Below are 23,286 nucleotides of genomic sequence, written 5' to 3' on the forward strand. Positions count from 1 at the left end.
GAAATTTTTCATTATGTTTGTATTTGTTAACCTGTCATTTAAACATTCTTGTTGAATTATGGCAGTTTGAGGTAATGCTATTACACATGCGAACACTAGAGGGCGTACAGCGCACTGGTGGTATCGAGCAGTGTTTTGGGACACAGAGGAAGAATAAACCTTCCTGTTGTGAAGATAACAGCAGCTCTATCTGTGTGCCTTCTCTATTCTTTACCACAGCACCACACGTTGTTGGCACAGGGAACCAGTTGCATCTGGTCAAAAGAAAAAAAAAAAAAACAATCTTGGCTGACAATGCACAGATTGAAGGATAACCATGGTTACACCCTTGTGGATTACAGAGGATGTATTTTGTATCACAACACAGGATAAGACGGCTGATCACTTTGTTTCACTAACTTATCTAAACATGGCATTTTGTAGAGGGTCACAGTGTCACAGTGCCGTCACCCTGCAACTTCCTCGTTCCCCAAGTCTGTTTGTTTTGTCCTGTCTGGAACTGTAGCAATCAGAATTATTGTCTGAAGGCCGAGAAAAATGCCCAACAGATTTACTTTCCCAAGTGGGCCTATTGCTATACTGGTCCACTTGATTGTCATAGTTTGTTTGATCTTTATTAGTTTTTTTTATTCTAAAGTATTGTAATCAGGCCAGACTGGACTCAGGGACGGGAAAGAAAACAAGAATAAAAGTTAGAAAGAAAGTTAACAGAAGGAGAGGGAAAGAAAAACACCTGGAGCTAAGGGGTAAAACAATCACATGAGTGCTGCTGTTTGACTGAGGAAGAATAAAGTAGTTGTGGTAAGCCAATCACATGACCACTTTAAGACAAAGCAACAAGGTGATATATACCAGTTTTTAAATTGTGTTGATAGGCCGCGTAACACCAGAATCATGATAAACAATATATACGCCTGTTTTTTCCTGAATAGTTTTGTCACGTTTACTGTCTAAGGACAGCGCAGCGAGACCTCTCTGCTTATGAGCAAACAAAAAACAGCCTGGTCATGTTGGTGTAAAAATGCACCGTGTCGACCAATCAAAAATGATATGGCAACATGACGTTTGGTTGTTTAGGAAGACGGGGAAGATTTAAGAGTAACAGCGAGAGAGAGAGAGAGACAGCAGAAAAAGAGAGAGAGCGAGTTTTGAGATGTGAGAGATTTGTGACGTGTAGCGTGTTTGGAGTGTGTAGTTAATGTGTTGTCTTGTGTAAGTGTGTAGTGTTGTGGATAGTTTTGTGTTGTGTGTCAGAACAATGAGGCGACTGCTGTCTCCAGGTAGAAACAGGAGTGATACACCTGCTGCTGTCAGACCTGCAGGTATCAGGCTGTGATGTTTCCTTTATAGTGGACAGAAATTATTTTTTTGGAGCGACACAAATAATTTGTGTGGCATCTTACTGAATGCAGAACAGCTGATTGTTCTGTAAATAGTCTGAAATGGTTATTTTAAAAAAAGGTAAATGGCTGCAAATAACTTTGTCGTTTGCAAAACTTGTGCATAAGATTTTAAAATTGACAATTGCATTTAATTGCATTTAATGTCATGAAAGTTATGAATTATGAAATATGATTCAATAAACATGTTGTTACAGTAAAAAAATAAAACCTTTTCTACTCAGATTTTATGTTTTCTGTCTGATTTTAGATCAATTGTGCTCATACGGTTTGTCAAAATGAAAACATAACTGTAAATTCAGACATGTGAGGTTGTGCTGAAAAGAATGAAACCAAACAAGGCAAAGCAAATAGTTTTTAAAGGTAAAATGTGGAGGGAAAATCAAAAGTAGTAAAAAATGGCCAATTAAACCCTGGACCCCAGAGGGTTAAACTTTTTTTTAAGTAACACAATAGTTACTTTTCAAGTAATTAATTATTTTTAGAATATTGTAACTCAGTTACTAACTCAGTTACTTTTTTGAAGAAGTAACTAGTAACTATAATTAATTACTTTTTCAAACTTGCCCAACACTGCGTAACAGTAAATAATAAATGCTGAATCTTTTTAAGCAGTACACAGAATCGATAATGCTCGATATGTTGAGGCTGCAGCCACCCAAGATAGTGTGAGTCAGTAAGTAGCTGCGTGCACACGTGAGTGTGTGAGCGCTGGTATTCATAAGGTTTCTCCATGCAAGTGTCTGATAGTACGTATTCTGTCTCACGGGTATTTCTGAGGCATGTTTTTTTATAAGTTTGTTATATGACAGGTCAGAGTCGTTTGTTCTGTAAGTAATGGGATCAACGTTTCAATGAATGGGTCTATTCCTGATCTTCTAATGGCAAACCTGCCATCTAGTGGGTTAACGGGGAAGCGCCAAGTGAGGGGATGAGCAGGAGTTTCTCTCCCAGCGCTCGACAGGGAAGGTCCATTTCTCTGCGTCTCATCTCCTACAGGAAATGAGGCTCACCAGCAACTGCATTTACACCATGTTGTTTAGACCCATCCTGATACAGACACATCTGTGAAGGGAGGCACTAACAGGGTTTGTTATGTTTGATTTACAACGTTCAGTAAAAACTGCAACCTACTTAAAGTTTGATAGCTGCACTTGGTGTTTGGACATTCTCAGAAAGGTTATTTATAGTCTTATTTATTTATATTTTTTAAAATTTTGAGTAGGTCAAAAGTTCATTGTAAATATTGTAAATTTAGTTGTTTTTAACATGAAACAAATCCATCCTGGTGCTGTTGGTGTTTCATCAACAACCATAGATCCTTTGGTCTGTTTATTGTGTTACTTCTGACATGTCTCACACCTTCTTATCATATTCTTTATCTCTCTGTTCATTCCAGGCCAAAAGACTGTCTCTCTTGCCCTTCTTTTGCATTTCTCAATTCCGAGACGGCCTTCATGTAATCTGGTCAGCATCTCTTGCCTCATTGTCTGTGGAATGACGATTTTGTCCTGCTTCAATAGCAGTCCATTGACTACACTCAGTTCTCCTCTAATATGGTAGAAGAGTGGACACGAGCCAACAAACATCCATTTGACATGCTTTCCATAACATGTTGCAGTTCTGTCTTGTGCAGTCTCATCAGTTATTTGCTTAGATTTCATGTCTGGCACAGGAAGTTTGGCAGAGACCATGTTTATGTGAGTCTGAATGTCTTCTTCTGTTGTACTCACCATGCCCCCTGTGGGTGCTCGTAAGAGTGCATCTGCAATTATCAGGTGCTTTCCTGGCGTGTAAACTAGCTGAAAGTCACATCTCTGCATTCTCATTATCAGACGCTAAATTCTTGGCGTCATTTCATTCAAGTTCTTGATGATAGATACTAGTGGGCAATGATCTGTTTCTGCAGTGAAAGAGGGTAAGCCACATACAAAGCTGTGGAACCTCTCTAACCCAAAATAAATAATTTATGTAGCATCTTTCATGGCAGAATCACAAAGTGCTGCACATAAGATTACAAGTCATAAAAAGATTTAAAAACGACTAAATAAAACAGACAAAAAATTAACCAAAAGCAGTTTTAAAAAGGTGAGTTTTGAGTTGTTTTTTAAAAACAGCTACTGAGTCCACAGTTCTTAATGTTTGGGGGAGAGTTCCACAGTCTCGGGGCCACAGTGGCAAAAGCTCTGTCACCCTTAGTTCTCATCTTAGTCTGTTTTATAGCAAGTAAGCCCTGATCAGATGACCTCAGGGACCTGCTGGGGACATCGGGCTGTAGCAGATCAGAGATGTAGGCTGGTGCCAGTCCGTGCACAGCTCTGTAAGTCAAGACCAGGATCTTAAAATGGACTCTAAACTCAACAGGAAGCTGAGATAACAACGGTGTCACATGTGAGTACTTGGAGGATTTTGTCAAAAGCCTAGCTGCAGCGTTTTGCATGCATGTATAGCAATCTCCAGTTCAGAGCGAGATAAAATCGGGCTTAGCTTAGCCACATTTCTTAAGTGATAAAAACAAGACCGAACCAGAGATTTCACACGCCCATCCAATGTGAGAGTCGAGTCAAAAGTGACACCTAAATTCCTGATAGAGGATTTAGCATAGAGTGAGAGAGGACCGAGGGCTTTCAGTATCTGCCATAAAAATCTATCAGGGGCGCATACGAGGACTTCGGTTTTCCCCTCGTTGAGTTGGAGGAAATTTGCAGCCATCCAACGTTTGATCGAATCTAAGCAATTATTCAGACGCTGAAGCTTAGATAAATCCTGGGGCTTAAAAGAAACGTACAACTGAGTATCAAATTCATTCTCACGTTATGAACTTTTGCAAGCAGAAAAGAAAGAAAATTTCACTAATTTCACTAAACAATGTCACTAATGGTGTTGAATAGCACCTTAGGATTGCCTCTGCTCTTTGTAACCAAGTGTGAGAAATGGGCAGCGCTCGCATCTCTGATCGCATTATTAAAAGAAGCTAAAAGGTCCTTTAGATACAGGAGGTGAACATTTAGATGAGTTTTCCTCCACCTGTGCTCCGCTTTACAACAATCACGTTTTAGACAATGAATACTGTCATTTGGCCAAGGAGGAGATTTGGAGGCAGAAACACTCGTCTTAAACCGGACAAATTTCATCTAAAATAGAAAGACAATAATTATTAAAAAGACTGGTTGAGAAATCAAAACCATTGTGAGGAGATAGCTGTAAGTTAAAAGCATCCACAAATTTCTCCGCTGTGGAGGAGTTTAAGATGCAAGAGCTAACCATCCGTCTGACGGGGGACAAAGGCTCATTAAAAGAAAAGTTAAAAACAATAATGATCAGAAATAAAAATGTTCTCAGAGCAAATGAAATCAATATTAAACCCAAAGTAAAAACAAGGTCCAGTGTGTGACCTTTGCTGTGTGTAGGACCGGACACATGCTGAGTAAAATGAAAAGAATCCATAATGTTCATAAAGTCTCTGGCGAATGTGTCGGAGTCATCATCAACGTATATGTTAAAGTCCCCAACTATGAGCAGACAGTTTCATAGTAGCGGATAAGAAGTCGCTGAGCTCTGATAAAAATAACCTATTAGATCTATTAGAACCTATTAGGTGGATGATACACCACAGCACAGTAGAAAGGATCCTTGTTACCAATTTTAAGCAGCTGCAGCTCAAACGAAAGAAAATGTCCAATTTTAACGGAGCGGCAGGAGAAACGGTCCTGGAAAGCCACGGCAAGCCCACCACCCCGACCAGATAACCGAGGCCGGGTAATAAAAGTATAGCCATCCGGGCAGAGTTCAACAAGTGACGAGTAGTCTTCTTTTTTTTTTTTTTTTTTTTTTTTTGCCTGTCCCGTTTGGCTCTTTTGCCATCAGAATTGTTGTCTAAAGGCAAAGAAAGATGCCCAACGGATTTACTTTACCAAATTGACCATCCCAGCCTTGCCATAATGGTCCATTTGATTCACCTTTTATTGTTTATTTTATTTTCACTTACTGAATACGGGACAGACTTGACTGGGGGAAAGAAGGGGAGAAAGAAAGAGGGAAAGAGAAACAGCTGAGAAGAGGGACGGGGGAGAAGGGCAAAAGACAAAAACCAACAGAATGAGCAGAAAAAAAAATAAAAAGAAAAAAAAATGCATATATCAATCACCTGGATCACCTGCTGAGAAAGAAAAAAGAAAACAAGCAGAAGAGAACAAGAGTAGTAGAATAAACAACATCACAATGATATATGGGAATATGACAGTAAATACTAAATATTAAACATTATTGTGCAGCACATAAGATCAACAGAACACAGTGTGCTTTGAGGTAGGAGCCAAAAAGGGTGTAGTTTGTGGGTGTGATCAACCGTGTGTACACCTGTGAGCATGGACGCGCTTGTTTTTTTTAAAAGGTTCCTTCATGTAATGATCTGCTAGAGGGTGTGGGGGGGCCACTGCCCCGTCCTCCAGGGCATGAAGCAGGTATGGAGGAGATCAAAACTCCAGACATCCAGAGGCCCCCAGAACACAAGAGACCAAGGAAGACCAACAGAGGGGCAGCCGCGCCACTGTCCCGGAAAGAGCTGAGGAGAGTCCCAGATGAGGGCTCACTCAGCAGCCGCGGAGCAGAAGCCAGGGGGAGTTGCAGTGACGCGCCCGTGAGCTCCACCGGCAGCCAGCTGCGCCTGAGTGACCGAGCCCCAGGCCGAGAGGCCGGGGGCACCCCACCTCCGAAGTGGCCCGAGCGAGCCCCAGGCTCCAGGCCCCGATAAGCGGCCGCCAAGGAGTGAGCCGGTGTGTACCTGGACGCCCATCCCCGGACACAAAGAACCACCAACGCACCGATGTCTGAGGGAGTCCGCCACTGGCAGGGGAAGTGGTGGTAGGGGGAGATAGGCCTCCATACCTTGGAGGGCCTGAGGTGTCCCCAGAGAGGTGGCGTCTGATACCCAACCTGACATATAGACACAGACATACAGGCACACACAGATACAAACATCCATTCCGACCCTCATGCTCTCATATGCACTTACTCCACACTCAACCAACGTGGAGACAGACATAAAGAGACGCTGTACGCACGATCACACTCCCCAAGCATACTCTACGAACCGGGTCTACGTACCCTTGCCCCTGGAGGGGGGAACTGCACCCAGACCCAGGTGGTGTTACCCTTTTCCCTGCGGTGGGGGGAGGCAGACCGCCCCGACTCCGCAGCAGCAGGGAGGCCCCACACTCCAGACCGCAGTCGGACGGCCAACTCCTCCTCCTAGCCCCCCCGCTCCAGCAGGTCGCAGAGAATGGGGGTGAGAGAAGACTCCAAACCTCCATCCACCCGCTCATTGTAGTGTTGATGCATGTGTGTTCTAAGGTGCAATTAAAACTCAGGAGGGCTTGGAGCTACCTGCCAGAGAGCAGCAGGTAAGCGCATGGTCCCTCCTGCTAGCCCTCAATGTCTACGTGTATTTAACATTGAGAGGTGGGCAACGACGCCAGGGGTGGGGTGTACACCCTGATGGTACTTTGGATTCCGTGTATCGTGCCCACCCCCAAGACCTTTTTGTTATTTCTTAGTGTGTGACGTATTTTATTGGCTTTATGATTGGTGCAAACAGTTTCCTGATTCATAATGGAAATAGATTTTAGACACAGGAGGAACACGCAGTGATCAGCAGGAGCAGCTTGGAGTCCAGTCTTCTTCACACTGAGGAGGGACATATATGCAGGAACAGTTGTCATAACTGTTACAACCACCAGATGGCGAAAGAGTCCCACTGCAACTTTAAGCCATGAAGGATGTGTCTTGATGTTTGCTTGTGATAAATCTGCTTTATGTGAGTCTTTTTCAGAAAGTAACAGTAATATGTCTGATTATATGTCTTTAATCAGTAAAGTCTCGCTTTGCTAGAAATCAATCAATAATAAAATTGTAAACATGCAGCTGTATGTTAGAAGTCAAAGGGTCCTTAAGTCTTCTGTAAATTGACGGGGATCAAATGAAGGACACAAGTATCTGTTCTTACTCTAATAAATGCTGCTTTAATATCCAACAGACTATTTTCCTTCCTCATCAGCAGTAAACAGCTCGACTGCGTCTGTGCATTTGTGTCCTCCATACTTGTTTCCACAGACATCTCAGGCTTGATGCCACGATGCAGTGTAGAAACCTGACAACCCTCTGACTCATGTTCAAATGTTCAAGGACATTTCTCAGGATCATGTATGACCCCTTTTTGACATTTGGACTTTCATTAATAATATTTGTGTTTCTGAGTCATTTTTGTGGAGACTTCTGTCCAACGTAGTGTCCAAATGAAGCCTGAAGCTTTTCTTCACCCACTTGTCAGATGGTCAGCAACAAAACTCTGTTCCAACCAATGTCTGATAAGAGATGAGACACAGCAGCTGAGCAAATGATCATTTCATGCTGAAGACATCCTCAGACAGAATTAAACACATACATAAACACAGCCTGGTGCCAATAACACAGCTAATGACACTGCTGTATCACTGGCTTTACTGATTAAAGACCATATCTGAAGGAAATCTTTGAACACAACAGAAAGTGACCTTTTAAACCTGCGACACTGATGCTGCATTCAAGGACCATTAAAAACATTTGAAAGGACTTAAGAACATGAAGAAAATGTGACTTGTTTCTCTGTAATGAAGCTGTTTTAGTGAAGAAAGTTGAAAGGTCACAGAGCGACTGCTGAATCTTCTGCTCTAAACATGAACTCTGAACTTTGTGATGCTTCAGGAGGAAAACTGCTTCAGTTATCCTCTCAGATTAGTTTCATATTTTCTGCATCAGATTTGAGTGAGATCCTGGAATGAAGACAGAAGAAAAGACTTTGTTCAAAGTTTGATTTATAGTCAAACCTTCCAGTTTATTCACACAATAAAACATCAACACAATATATGAATTCATTCATTAAAATCACAGTTTTTCCTCATTTGTTTGATGATTTTGACAAAAACAAACACAAACACACACACATGGTCTGCCATACTCATAAAGAGAAATGTCGACATATTTCAATACAAATATTCCAGAAACATTTAGAGGATAGAGAAGTTTACATTTTCATGTGGAGAAATATTTTAGTAAATCAAAATGATGATGAGCAGTGATAGCCTCCATAAACAGTCACAGGAAAGATCTCCTTTAAAAACTCAGAAACATCAAGAGAACAACTAGAAGATGTGGAGGTACCACCCATAATGTTTGACTGACAGCTGATCTCTGTGCAGAAATGATGGAGAGAAAATAAAATGAAACTAAAATACAGATTTAAACCCACAATATGAAAGACTTCAGTCTATTTGAGCTTAATCAACTCAGCTGTGGCTTCATAATAATAAGGCAAGGGTCCAGCATAGAGCGGCTGAGTGAATGTGGTCTGGACTCTGTGGAGGAGAGTCATGGTTTCAGAGACGCTGTAGAAGGACAAAATACCTGCTCTGTGATCCAGGTACACTCCTACTCTGGAGGAACGAGGACCTGAGACACGAGTTTTAATGTTGTTGTACCAAAATGTATAACTATTGTTGTTACAATTTAATGACCAAGATTTGTCATTACGTCCAAATATACACTCACTCCCTGTTCTGCTGATGTTCTTGTATGCGACTGCTACATCAACTCCTATCCCTCTCCACTCCACCTCCCAGTAACAACGTCCAGTCAGACTCTCTCTACTCAGGACCTGCCACATGTCAGTGAATCTGTCTGGATGATCAGAATAAGACTGTTGTTCATTCATAACTGTTACTTTTCTGTTCCCCTCTGATAATAACAGCTGTTTGTTTGCTGTGTTTGGATCCAGTGTGATTTCACATGAATATTTTAAGAATCCAGCTCTGGTCTTTGGCTCTGGTTGTGACAGTAAAACATCCACTTCAGTGACTGTCAGTGAGATGTTTGTCCATTCCTCTCTCAGAATGTCCTGTAGTTTATCTCTGACCTCTGACACAGCTGCTGTCACATCCTCAAAGTAGCTCAGAGGACGGATATTGATGCTGGATGAGTCTGTAGACTCACTGAGTGCTGACAGTGAGGGGTAGTTGTGTAGAAACTGGATGTGATCCTCTGTGTGTGAGAGCTGCTTCAGCTCAGCATCTTTCCTCTTCAGCTCAGTGATCTCCTGCTCCAGCTTCTCCTCAAGCTCTTTGACTCGACTCACTTCAGTTTCCTGCTGGGATCTGATCTGCTGCTTCACATCAGAGCTTCTTTTCTGGATGAGATGGATCAGCTCAGTGAAGATCTTCTCACTGTGCTCCACTGTTTGATCAGCAGACTGATTGATGGCCTCCACCTCCTGTTGAAGCAGCTTCACATCTTTCTCTCTGTCCTGGATTCTCTGCTGGATGTTTTGTCGACTCACCTCCAGCTCTCTCTGCCTCTCAGTCCTTTCTGCTGCAGCTGAGACTGTGTCGTGGCCTTTATGTTCATCCACAGAGCAGAGATAACAGATACTCTGCTGATCAGTACGGCAGAACATCTTCATCACCTCATCATGACGAGAGCAGATGTTCTCCTGGAGCTTCTTGGAGGGCTCCACCAGCTTGTGTTTCCTTAATTGAGCCACATCATAATGAGGCTGAATGTGTTTCTCACAGTAAGAGACCAAACACACCAGACAGGATTTGAAGGCTTTTAGCTTCATGCCAGAACACAAATCACAGGCCACATCTTCAGGTCCAGCATAGCAGTGATCAGCAGGAGCAGCTTGGAGTCCAGTCTTCTTCAGCTCCTCCACTAAATCTGCTAACATGGTGTTTTTCTCCAGGACAGGCCTCGCTGTGAAAGTCCTCCGGCACTGAGGGCAGCTGTAGATTTTCTTCTTTTCCTCTTCATCCCAGAAGCTTTTAATACAGTTCATGCAGTAGCTGTGTCCACAGGGAATAGTCACCGGATCCTTCAGTAGATCCAAACAGACTGAACAGCAGAATTTTGTTTGATCCATTTGATTCATGTGCTGTGCCGTTTCACCGTCTCTCAGTGACTGTCAGACAGTTTCACTTCCTCTGAACAGAAACAACCTCTGTGCTCTGAAGGGAAACAGATCTCTGCTCTTGTTCACCTCCTACAGGAAATGAGGCTCACCAGCAACTGCATTTACACCATGTTGTTTAGACCCATCCTGATACAGACACATCTGTGAAGGGAGGCACTAAAGAAATATCCTGGCAGTGACAAGAGCGAGGGTGTGGTCTGTTTATTACAAAGTATTAGAGCCTCCGATAAAACTACTTATTTTGAGGTTAAAGTTCACTTTTATTTTCCAGGAAATAGTTGAAATATATGGAGATTACAGTTGTTGTTTCATGATAAACTACCACGGCTGCTGTACCCTCAACAAAATGCTTTATATAGATGAGTTAATGAAAGCGTACTTCTCGATCTATTTTAGTTATAAGAAAATCATTTTTCTTTCGCCAGATGAACATGTAAAGAGTTTAAAATAGCTTCTTTCAAAATACATTATTGAAAATAATCAGAGAAAAACAGTCACCTTCAAGAGATTTTTCATTATGTTTGTATTTGTTAACCTGTCATTTAAACATTCTTGTTGAATTATAGCAGTTTGAGGTAATGCTATTACACATGCGAACACTAGAGGGCACACAGCGCACTGGTGGTATCGAGCAGTGTTTTGGGGCACAGAGGAAGAATAATCCTTCCTGTTGTGAAGCTAACTCTAGTTTAACGTTCGTGTCTTTTCTATTCTTTACCACAGGTTAGTAAATATGCATTAAAATAAATGTTTACTGTACTCCTTATAAATAGAAAAATGTTGTTTATTTGGAAAATTGTGAGTTAAAGCTGCAGTTGATGCTAATGCTAGCTTAGTGGCTAATGTGGAATAGGGTGTGTGTGTGTGTGTGTGTGTGTGTGTGTGTGTGGCAGTTAACCTAAACCACATGAGAGACTGTGTTTGTTTTATATCAAAACCATTGTTTTTGTAAGAAGTGAAACCATAAAAAAATAAGTTACATTGTCAGTACATTAGAAACACGTCACATAAATACAGTGGGGCAAAAAAGTATTTAGTCAGCCACCGATTGTGCAAGTTCCCCCACCTAAAATGATGACAGAGGTCAGTAATTTGCACCAGAGGTACACTTCAACTGTGAGAGACAGAATGTGAAAAAAAAATCCATGAATCCACATGGTAGGATTTGTAAAGAATTTATTCGTAAATCAGGGTGGAAAATAAGTAGTTGGTCAATAACAAAAATACAACTCAGTACTTTGTAACATAACCTTTGTTGGCAATAACAGAGGTCAAACGTTTACTATAGGTCTTTACCAGGTTTGCACACACAGTAGCTGGTATTTTGGCCCATTCCTCCATGCAGATCTTCTCGAGAGCAGTGATGTTTTGGGGCTGTCGCCGAGCAACACGGACTTTCAGCTCCCGCCACAGATTTTCTATGGGGTTGAGGTCTGGAGACTGGCTAGGCCACTCCAGGACTTTCAAATGCTTCTTACGGAGCCACTCCTTTGTTGCCCGGGCGGTGTGTTTTGGATCATTGTCATGTTGGAAGACCCAGCCTCGTTTCATCTTCAAAGTTCTCACTGATGGAAGGAGGTTTTGGCTCAAAATCTCACGATACATGGCCCCATTCATTCTGTCCTTAACACGGATCAGTCGTCCTGTCCCCTTGGCAGAAAAACAGCCCCATAGCATGATGTTTCCACCCCCATGCTTCACAGTAGGTATGGTGTTCTTGGGATGCAACTCAGTATTCTTCTTCCTCCAAACACGACGAGTTGAGTTTATACCAAAAAGTTCTACTTTGGTTTCATCTGACCACATGACATTCTCCCAATCCTCTGCTGTATCATCCATGTGCTCTCTGGCAAACTTCAGACGGGCCTGGACATGCACTGGCTTCAGCAGCGGAACACGTCTGGCACTGTGGGATTTGATTCCCTGCCGTTGTAGTGTGTTACTGATGGTGACCTTTGTTACTTTGGTCCCAGCTCTCTGCAGGTCATTCACCAGGTCCCCCCCGTGTGGTTCTGGGATCTTTGCTCACCGTTCTCATGATCATTTTGACCCCACGGGATGAGATCTTGCGTGGAGCCCCAGATCGAGGGAGATTATCAGTGGTCTTGTATGTCTTCCATTTTCTGATGATTGCTCCCACAGTTGATTTTTTTTCACACCAAGCTGCTTGCCTATTGTAGATTCACTCTTCCCAGTCTGGTGCAGGTCTACAATACTTTTCCTGGTGTCCTTCGAAAGCTCTTTGGTCTTGGCCATGGCGGCGTTTGGAGTCTGACTGTTTGAGGCTGTGGACAGGTGTCTTTTATACAGATGATGAGTTCAAACAGGTGCCATTCATACAGGTAACGAGTGGGGGACAGAAAAGCTTCTTACAGAAGACGTTACAGGTCTGTGAGAGCCAGAGATTTTCCTTGTTCGAGGTGACCAAATACTTATTTTCCACCCTAATTTACGAATAAATTCTTTACAAAGCCTACTATGTGAATTCATGGATTTTTTTTTTCACATTCTGTCTCTCACAGGTGAAGTGTACCTCTGGTGCAAATTACTGACCTCTGTCATCATTTTAGGTGGGGGAACTTGCACAATCGGTGGCTGACTAAATACTTTTTTGCCCCACTGTACATACATACAACTACACAGAAATAAGATAAACTAATAGTAAGTACAACAGTATTGTACTTGAATACAGAGAGAATAAGAATAGAAAACAATGAGAATGAGAGTAAATAAATACAATAGTACACAGAATAAATATATAATACACAGAGTCAAGCAGTGAAATACAGCATAGTGCAAGAATTGGGAGTTAGAGGAGAGTGTTATGTAGTCCAAGAAGCGTGTGGAGGAGAGAGCTCAGTGAGGAGAGGGCAGCATGGTGTTCAGGAGCCGGACTGCTTTGGGAGGAAAATGCTATTGCACAATCTTGCCAACCTGCTCCTGATGACGCAGTGTCGTCTTCTGGATGGAAGGGTGGTAAACAGTTGGTTGGAAGGGTGATGCAGGTCAGCCATGATGCTAGTGGCTTTCCCAATGCACCGTGAGGTGTAAATATCCTGTAGACTAGATAGAGAGCTGTCAATAACGCGCTCAGCGGTCCACACAATCTTCTGGAGGGCTCTGCGGTCGGACGCGTGGCAGCTTCCATACCAGACTGTGATGCAGCAGGTTAGGATGCTCTGCATGTTACCTCTGTAGTAGGTGTTAAAGATGGGTTTGGGGATGTGCACCTTCTTCAGTCGTCTCTTGAAATGCAGTCGCTGCTGAGCTCTTTTTGTCACTGATTTGGTGTTGCTGGTCCAGGACAGGTCCAGGGGCAGATCTAGAGAAAATTTCCTAGGGCGGCATGGAAATCAAAATCAAAGCCTTTTTTTAAACACATATGCAGGAGTTAAATATGGTTAAAATGATTAATATGCAGTAAGTATACATATAAATATTAAACAGCAACAGTCTAAATGTAAAGTGCATTCTAAACTCCACTTCAATAAATTATATGAATGTGCAAAGAGTCATTCAGGACTGTAAAACGTGAACTACAGAACCCAGAGTCTTCATCATTAAACCTCTGGTTGCTTCATTTTCTATTTTATATCAGATACTTTAAAGTTTTTAGTAAAGTTGCATTGTCATGGTGAGGCAAAGTGTTTTATGTGAGTGCGTGTCATGAACGGCTTTAAAATAAATGCATTTTCCTAAAGAACAAAGCGGGGGTTGAGTTCGAGTTACGGCAGACTGTCGCTACTTCTAAATGGAATGCAGCCTTCCTACGGCGGACAGCTAATAACAGGAATCGGACGCGCGGTCCACCCTAGTCCACAGCAACCACCATAGCAACCGCCTAGCATGACCTTAAAAACATATTCTGTCTTCATAACTATCAAAAACGTGAAATCGTTTGCAAAGCGTGAAAGTGTTACAGCTGCAGAGAGCTATGGCAGTAGGCTATCTTTGGAAGCTGTTTAGATAGCTAATAATATCCGATGTAACCATGGAGACAGAGTCAGTCACGTGAGGTAGCGGTGCATGTTTACTACAGTGAATGAGGTAATTGTGTGCACAGCGTCCACACGCTGCACGGGGTAAAGACATTACTTTAGCATGTTTTCATATTTATATATATTTACTTTCTGTTGACCATCACCTCAGGTTCACCATTACAGCTTCAGCCTACAAATGCACACTGTCTAAATATGAACGCATTCAAAAAAATAAAGTTGTTTACAAACATTCATGTCTCAGGACAAGAAGACCACAGCAGCTTCTGTTCCACTGCTATACATATACTGTACTTATTGATGAAAACTTCCCACAGGACCTTCAGTCATTTCTGACAGGAAGTTTATGTCTGATAGGTTTGTAGCTTGAACCCATCCGCTGGAACGTTGAAGGCAATATAATTACACTGCAAAGCAAGACACAAGTAGGCAAAGTTCTTCATGTTACTCGTGCACGGGAGAGAACCGGACAGGCGCCGTTCCTTCGCTTGACCCCAGTTGCTCTCGTCCGTTCTCCCGTACCACTGCCCTTTTATTGAGGTTACATGAATATGCATAGGTTCATTAACATATGACGTCTACATACAAACAAAGAGTACCTTGCCTGTGTGTGTGTTGGTGTATGTGGTGGATGTGCGTGTGTGGTGGATGTGTGTGTGTGTGTGTGTTGGATGTGTGTGTGTGTGTGTGTGTGTGTGTGTGTGTGGGTACTGCTGATCAAAGGGTCATAAAAGCACACAAGCAAACATCCTTGGTCAGGAAGAGGGTAGACCCCCCCTCATCCTAGATAACACCGTGAGGAAGTCCAGCAGTTCATTTATACACAAAAAGCACTTAGACTAGAACAAACGTAACTACGTTAATCCTACCATAAAACAATTAAACAAGGTACGAACTTTCCCATGCTCCCAGGATGTAGGTGTGCATTCTAGTGTGGAATACACACCAAGCCTCTGTAGCCTGTTAAAGATCACCCAACTTATCACTACACAATTAATTATACACCTCTAAGCATCCATGGTTAAATATTTGTAAGCATAAATGACAATCAACAATACAAACTCTAACAATGTCCATCCTTTAATACTTATGGATGAGGTAACATCAGGCAGCAGTCACATGCAGGTTTGTGTCCTACTTGCATAAGGTGATCTCTGCACATCCAGAATATGCTCACCTCATGGACCTGAAACTTTCCTGTCCATAATGCTCTCCAAGGCACATGATCTCACATGTGAGGTAAACCTAAGCAGCTCCTTAGACTACCATGAGCTGGATGACTGAGAACCTGCACAGACATCTGTCAGGTAAACATATTTTTCTGTGAGCATCATTAAGTCAACTCTAGGTTTCATGTGCTGATTCGGATGCTTTACATTTATTCTGTTTTAGAGCAGGTGGAGAGGGGGAACCAGATGGGAGCAGGTTCCACTTTGGGTGAGGAAGTGGAATAAGTGATTACCTTTTTGTCTCAGCTTGTCATCACAACTAAATTCATGTTCAAATGAAGCTTTTTACTGTGACACTGATATCTGTATTTGTAATTGTACCTGCCTTGCTTTGTCACTCCAGATTTCAGCACAGTTCTCTGCACTTGTTTATATGACGAAGTTTGACAGCAGCAGGGCTTTATGTTTGTGGGTTGTTTAATAATGTGAGGCCTTCCTCAAACCGCTGCCTCAGTTCATGCTGAAGCCATCTGCCATTATCTACTAGAAATGCTGTCAAACCTAAAGTGAGGATGTGGTCCCAGCTCGCATAATTAGAAAGACTAAACCAAAGTGGTCTTCTCTGCTGAATATGGTGCCATGGTAGAAGCAGCAGACAGATGGATGTCTTCACTGACAGTCATGTTTTCCTGTGGCAGTTACTCTTTGATGATATGCTTTACATTACCTTTGTTTTAGGGAAGTGTGTTATCATTAAGAATCATTAAAGATAATTTAAGGTATGGTTGGCATTGTCTCCAAAAATAAGTCTTTTGATGTGATGGCTGTATGAAGCCATAATCTTTATTAATATTAATCTTATTGATATATGAACCCTCTAGTTTCAGCAGCGTTCTTCAGGTTTTTAAAAGCTTCTCTGTGGCAGTGCTGCCATTTAAAAAGTAATTAGAAAGATTCCTGACTGACCTGCTCTGTTGTGTGTAACCTAAAGGGTCTGATTCAGGTCTGTGGTGTATATTGAGTCAGAAGCTAAACACACTGCAGAAACACCTGAGGGTGGTCTATGAGGAATACATCCCAGGAATCATGGAGATCGTGCTGACAGAGCTTGATAATTGAAGATGATGCAGGACGAGCGGTTCAGGAATCAGTTCTCATGATGACGATGTGCAGCTGCATCTCACCATTATTCTCTACAGAGTTGGTAACATTTCCCATATTTAACAGAATAGTAACTTTGATTTGAATTTTCTGTTAACAACAGTAGAGGCAACAGAAGATTCACACTGATGGATGAAGCCCATCAGTGTGAATCCCTTCATAGACGCCTTTGTGCAAAGCACCTCCTGCCCAGTTCCACCTCTCATCACTCAAGCTTCATTCAAGTCACCTTCATCTCCATCACCAGCATCTAGGCTCTGGGGGGTCCTGCTCTAATCTGTTTCACAGCTGGAGCTCCGTTCTGCAGAGAGACAGACCACCAAACACCATTGTACATTCTGTTCATCAATAAATCATCTTCATTCTTTCTGACGATCTCTCCTTATTGAAATGTACTTAAAGTAAAAAAGTAAAAAGTTGCTCCTTAAAGGAAAATTCTACCATCATTTTTATGTAAAGGAAACTGAACCTGGTGCTATATTAATATTATAATAATTCTTAATTCTTATCATTTTTATAACACAAAATGATCTGTGAAACAATGCACTTTATGATAAAGGCTTTATTCAGCCTAAAAACATGGCAGAATGTAAAACATGTGGACAAACTGAGCTGAGGTGCTTTAACCTCCTCTACATCCCTGTTAGCAGGATGAAGGCGCCCTCTTGTGTTGTGCATCACTTTCAGATTTCACTTGTTAACCTGCAGGAAGACAAAACTTCACTGAGCCTTCAGCAGCTTCAACATCATCAATAAAGACAGATTTAAATATGTGTAATATCACACTGTGTCAGTTTGTTCACAGGAGTCACAACCTGTAACACTGATGCTGCATTCAAGGACCATTACAAACATCTGAAAGGACTTAAGAACATGAAGAAAATGTGACTTGTTTCTCTGTAATGAAGCTGTTTTAGTGAAGAAAGTTGAAAGGTCACAGAGCGACTGCTGAATCTTCTGCTCTAAACATGAACTCTGAACTTTGTGATGCTTCAGGAGGAAAACTGCTTCAGTTATTCTCTCAGATTAGTTTCATATTTTCTGCATCAGATTTGAGTGAGATCCTGGAATGAAGACAGAAGAAAAGACTTTGTTCAAAGTTTGATTTATAGTCAAACCTTCCAGTTTATTCACACAATAAAACATCAACACAATATATGAATTCATTCATTAAAATCAGTTTTTCCTCATTTGTTTGATGATTTTGACAAACACAAACACAAACACACACACATGGTCTGCCATACTCATGAAGAGAAATGTCGACATTTTTCAAGACAAATATTCCAGAAACATTTAGAGGATAGAGAAGTTTACATTTTCATGTGGAGAAATATTTTAGTAAATCAAAATGATGATGAGCAGTGATAGCCTCCATAAACAGTCACAGGAAAGATCTCCTTTAAAAACTCAGAAACATCAAGAGAACAACTAGAAGATGTGGAGGTACCACCCATAATGTTTGACTGACAGCTGATCTCTGTGCAGAAATGATGGAGAGAAAATAAAATGAAACTAAAACACAGATTTAAACACACAATATGAAAGACTTCAGTCTATTTGAGCTTAATCAACTCAGCTGTGGCTCCAAATGCAGTGTAGTAAAATGTTAGTCCAGCATAGAGCGGCTGAGTGAATGTGGTCTGGACTCTGTGGAGGAGAGTCATGGTTTCAGAGACGCTGTAGAAGGACAAAATACCTGCTCTGTGATCCAGGTACACTCCTACTCTGGAGGAACGAGGACCTGAGACACGAGTTTTAATGTTGTTGTACCGAAATGTAAAACTGTTGTTGTTACAATCTAATGACCAAGATTTGTCATTATGTCCAAATCCACATTCACTCCCTGTTCTGCTGATATTCTTGTATGCGACTGCTACATAACCTCCTCTCCCTCTCCACTCCACCTCCCAGTAGAAACGTCCAGTCAGACTCTCTCTACTCAGGACCTGCCACCATTGACTGAATCTGTCTGGATGATCAGAATAAGACTGTTGTTGATTCATAAATGTTGCTTTTCTGTTCCCCTCTGATAATAACAGCAGTTTGTTTGCTGTGTTTGGATCCAGTGTGATTTCACATGAATATTTTAAGAATCCAGCTCTGGTCTTTGGCTCTGGTTGTGACAGTAAAACATCCACTTCAGTGACTGTCAGTGAGATGTTTGTCCATTCCTCTCTCAGAATGTCCTGTAGTTTATCTCTGACCTCTGACACAGCTGCTGTCACATCCTCAAAGTAGCTCAGAGGACGGATATTGATGCTGGATGAGTCTGTAGACTCACTGAGTGCTGACAGTGAGGGGTAGTTGTGTAGAAACTGGATGTGATCCTCTGTGTGTGAGAGCTGCTTCAGCTCAGCATCTTTCCTCTTCAGCTCAGTGATCTCCTGCTCCAGCTTCTCCTGAAGCTCTTTGACTCGACTCACTTCAGTTTCCTGCTGGGATCTGATCTGCTGCTTCACATCAGAGCTTCTTTTCTGGATGAGATGGATCAGCTCAGTGAAGATCTTCTCACTGTGCTCCACTGTTTGATCAGCAGACTGATTGATGGCCTCCACCTCCTGTTGAAGCAGCTTCACATCTTTCTCTCTGTCCTGGATTCTCTGCTGGATGTTTTGTCGACTCACCTCCAGCTCTCTCTGCCTCTCAGTCCTTTCTGCTGCAGCTGAGACTGTGTCGTGGCCTTTATGTTCATCCACAGAGCAGAGATAACAGATACTCTGCTGATCAGTACGGCAGAACATCTTCATCACCTCATCATGACGAGAGCAGATCTTCTCCTGGAGCTTCTTGGAGGGCTCCACCAGCTTGTGTTTCTTGAATGTAGGTGAATCATAATGAGTCCGAAGGTGTTTCTCACAGTAAGATGCCAGACAGAATAAACAGGACTTGAATGCTTTCATTTTTCTTCCAGTGCAGACATCACAGGCCACATCTTCAGGTCCAGCATAGCAGTGATCAGCAGGAGCAGCTTGGAGTCCAATCTTCTTCAGCTCCTCCACTAAATCTGCTAACATGGTGTTTTTCTCCAGGACAGGCCTCGCTGTGAAAGTCCTCCGGCACTGAGGGCAGCTGTAGATTTTCTTCTTTTCCTCTTCATCCCAGAAGCTTTTAATACAGTTCATGCAGTAGCTGTGTCCACAGGGAATAGTCACCGGATCCTTCAGTAGATCCAAACAGACTGAACAGCAGAATTTTGTTTGGTCCATTTGATTCATGTGCTGTGCCGTTTCACCGTCTCTCAGTGACTGTCAGACAGTTTCACTTCCTCTGAACAGAAACAACCTCTGTGCTCTGAAGGGAAACAGATCTCTGCTCTTGTTCACCTCCTACAGGAAATGAGGCTCACCAGCAACTGCATTTACACCATGTTGTTTAGACCCATCCTGATACAGACACATCTGTGAAGGGAGGCACTAAAGAAATATTCTTACAGAGCGACCAAGAGCCAATCAGTTGATACAGGGTGTGGTATGTTTGGTTACAGCATGCAGTAACAAGTCTGAGCCAGTTAAAGTTTAATAGTTTAACTTTACTTGGATGTTTGAAATTTGACAGTCAACACTCAGTGAGTTCATTTTATATTTCAAAAAGTTCAGCAAAGTTTAGGATGCTGTGATGAATAAAAATAAATGACACTTTATATTTTGACATTTTCTAATCTTAGTTCATTCTCACACTTACAGAATGATGCATGGGAACAACTGACTCCACTAAATCAAACCTATGTTCAAATGAAATTACTGTACAAGACAGGCAGCAAGCTTGATTTCTTGATTATTTTTTTAAATAGTAAAATATATGTAAAACTATTTAAAAAACAAATACAGATAGTGTTCTAATTCTACATTCTTTAGTAATGTTTCCTGTGTACCACCATGGATTTCGAAACAATACATTAATATTTGCTTTAAATGCAGACACTCAAATATAACTCAACATTCACACTGAAGATACACAGTAGACATAAGAATCAGTTTTCATGTCCCTTTAATTTATTCTTTCATTTAAAATCTTTTTGGTAAAGATCATCATAATTACCCATTAACTTTCATGTACAGCTTGAATGTTTCACTACACTGTTGGCAGCAAACTAGAAGCTAAATGACTCTTCAGTCCAAGGGCGTAGATTGGTCATTGACGGAAGGGACATGTCCCCACCAATATCCAGCGATTATTGAATTGTCCCCACCAATAATTTGAAAGAAAAACAAACCCGATAGAAAGAAAAAAAACGATCTGTCAACGTCTCATTCACCCAGCGGTGCAGAAAGAGTTAAATTACGTTCTCTACTGGAGTCCTACGTCATGTGACAAATATGGCGAATGTGATTGGAGCTCTGTTTAGTTTTAGCAGCGGCAAGCCTGCGCTGCAACTGGATGAGAGACTCACTGAAAAGGCAGCTGGTTTTATTACTCAATGATTTGTTGTTACAAAGATAAAAATTGTGAACAGGAAGAAGTAATGGTATTACTTCTCCCTTGTCACAAGAAGTCACCACAGCAGGTAGATGCCTTTCCTGAACCAAACCCAACGGGATAAGCGTCTCCTTCTGGGATCTTTCACCTGGTAGGCGAACCACTGTAAACCACGATACCAACTAAACCACTTGATAGTTTAGTTAAGAAAAAGTCTGTACAGATAAGGAACGTGCATTCTTCACCAGCTTTAAACCTTTGTTCACATGTAATGCCATATTCCACACTTTGCTATCAGTTGTGTACAAATCGGTGGCTACTCATGAGTTCCTCTGAACTTTCATACAACTGAGCTCAACAAACAATAACTGTCAGTCAGCAGAGGAAACTCATTTTTCTTCCAAAGTGATTTAGTGCATCAGAAATCTACGGTGTGTTTATTTTTGTTATTCAGTTCAGTTGTGCGTCAAGCTGACTGCTGTTAATCGTACCGATCAGGCACAAAAGTAAAAGCAGATAGGAATGATACTGTCAATCCGAAAGTCCACCACAAGCTGAAAGAAACAACTCTAAATGCTGTAAAAGAACAATAAATGTTTTTCCACAAAAGAGCAAAACCAAAGGCTCTGAGCCTGGCCTTTTAACGGCTTCACCTACTTTGGAGTTTTTTAAAAACTTCAATACTAGCGTTTTATCTTTCCTGACTTTGTTTAACTTTACTTTTAAATAACCCTTTAATCTCTGGGAAATAATAAAATCATCTTCAGTTTTAGTTTTTTCTTGAGCAAAATACATAGAAGACAGCAGATGCATCCAATAAATTTCTCCCGAGTAGGCTGACTCAGTCAAAAAGGCTCACTGTCTGGTGATACATCTTAATCTCGTGTGGTTTTACATTGCTGTAAAAACTTTATTACTACAGATATCTAATAAAAAAAACAAAACTGCTGTCACAGCCACTACAAAGACAGACTTACATTGAGTTCTATGATCCAGAGCATGGTGATGAACAAGAGGTCAAAGGTGACAAAGAGGCAGAAAGTCCTCCTCACATCCGAGATGCATTTCTTCTCTCCGATGTCGTACGCCTCCAATCTCACAGAAACGGCCGGGGAGTTGACAGACCCCATCCCTGTTCTGACAGGGATCTGTGAGTAGCTACCGCTGCTGCTGCCTCCACCAGGTCGGCCTTCCATCGCTGGCCACCCCACCTGGGCAGTGCTGGCCCCGCCTACTGGTCAATTTTAGGAAAGAGTCAGAGGTGGAAGATCATTGGAGCTGGAAGCGAGGCTGGTGTTGGTGATGTGGAGTCACTGTGTGGAGGTTAAAAGCATCACTGCATCTGTAGAAAAGAAGATGAAGAAGGTAAAGAAATGGCAATCTCCTCTCAGGGAGCAAACCTCAGCGATTTTCTAAAGCATCTAAGTCTTTGTAGACATAATAAAAATTCTGACAATCGTCTGCTTTTTTTTTTTGAACAACATAGTAAAGCAAAATAAGCTCCATCAGGCTGTGGATTTACATTGTTGAGTTAGATTTTATAACGATTTGTTCATAATACAAAGCTTTTAGAGATCTTTGGACTTTGCAGTGCTAAGAGTGTTTATGTTTCTGGTTTCTGAGAGCAGAGCTAAAAACAAAACAAAACACAAAACAAACAAAAAAAAACAAGCACAACACAAAACCCCCAAAATCTCATTCAAACCACTAGTCATGCACAAAACCAACCATATATATGCAAAGTTGTTGATGCTCTCTGTATGGTTGCCACTCAAACTCCTCACCGTATCTCAAAGACTGAACCCTTCAGGAGAAATTCATTTCTGCTGCTTGCATCTGTGATTTCTTCACTACTCAACGTTTCTGAGATCTGGAATGCAGATCGACTAGTAAATCAAAACGTTCACCTTCTGGCTCAGTTCTCCCGTCACCACCACAGTCTAGTGCAACACCTGAGGTGTCGGATGTCAACTTCAAATTGCTCTTTCTCTTATAACTGAGCTTAAATTGGACTTTTCTACTAAAAAAAAACCCTGTAAAAATCACTGTCACATGACCCAGAAAAAGATTTCCGTTATCATCTAGCTTCAATGACTTTTGGACCTCATACCATTAAACACTGTTTACACTGTCTTTGT

The 23,286-nt window shown here is 41.7% G+C and overlaps 3 protein-coding genes across 3 annotated transcripts; all 3 read right to left on the minus strand.

The window, feature by feature from the left end:
* Positions 1-8,577: 8,577 nt before the first annotated feature.
* Positions 8,578-10,362, minus strand: LOC120726341 (tripartite motif-containing protein 16-like). The gene has a single exon (XM_040019838.1). The coding sequence runs from the start codon at positions 10,357-10,359 to the stop codon at positions 8,704-8,706; it is 1,656 nt and encodes a 551-aa protein (XP_039875772.1). The 5' UTR covers positions 10,360-10,362; the 3' UTR covers positions 8,578-8,703.
* A 6,549-nt stretch (positions 10,363-16,911) lies between these two features.
* Positions 16,912-22,617, minus strand: LOC120726342 (STARD3 N-terminal-like protein). Its single transcript, XM_040019839.1, has 2 exons — positions 22,126-22,617; positions 16,912-17,030 (listed from the first exon to the last, which is right to left on the minus strand). The coding sequence occupies exons 1-2, from the start codon at positions 22,342-22,344 to the stop codon at positions 16,980-16,982; spliced, it is 270 nt and encodes an 89-aa protein (XP_039875773.1). The 5' UTR covers positions 22,345-22,617; the 3' UTR covers positions 16,912-16,979.
* On the minus strand, positions 18,161-19,938 carry LOC120726340 (tripartite motif-containing protein 16-like). The gene has a single exon (XM_040019837.1). The coding sequence runs from the start codon at positions 19,936-19,938 to the stop codon at positions 18,286-18,288; it is 1,653 nt and encodes a 550-aa protein (XP_039875771.1). The 3' UTR covers positions 18,161-18,285.
* Positions 22,618-23,286: the final 669 nt, after the last annotated feature.

This window comes from Simochromis diagramma, unplaced genomic scaffold (genome assembly GCF_900408965.1).
Source record: "Simochromis diagramma unplaced genomic scaffold, fSimDia1.1 OVJJ01000751.1, whole genome shotgun sequence".
NCBI classification, from domain to species: Eukaryota; Metazoa; Chordata; class Actinopteri; order Cichliformes; family Cichlidae; genus Simochromis; species Simochromis diagramma.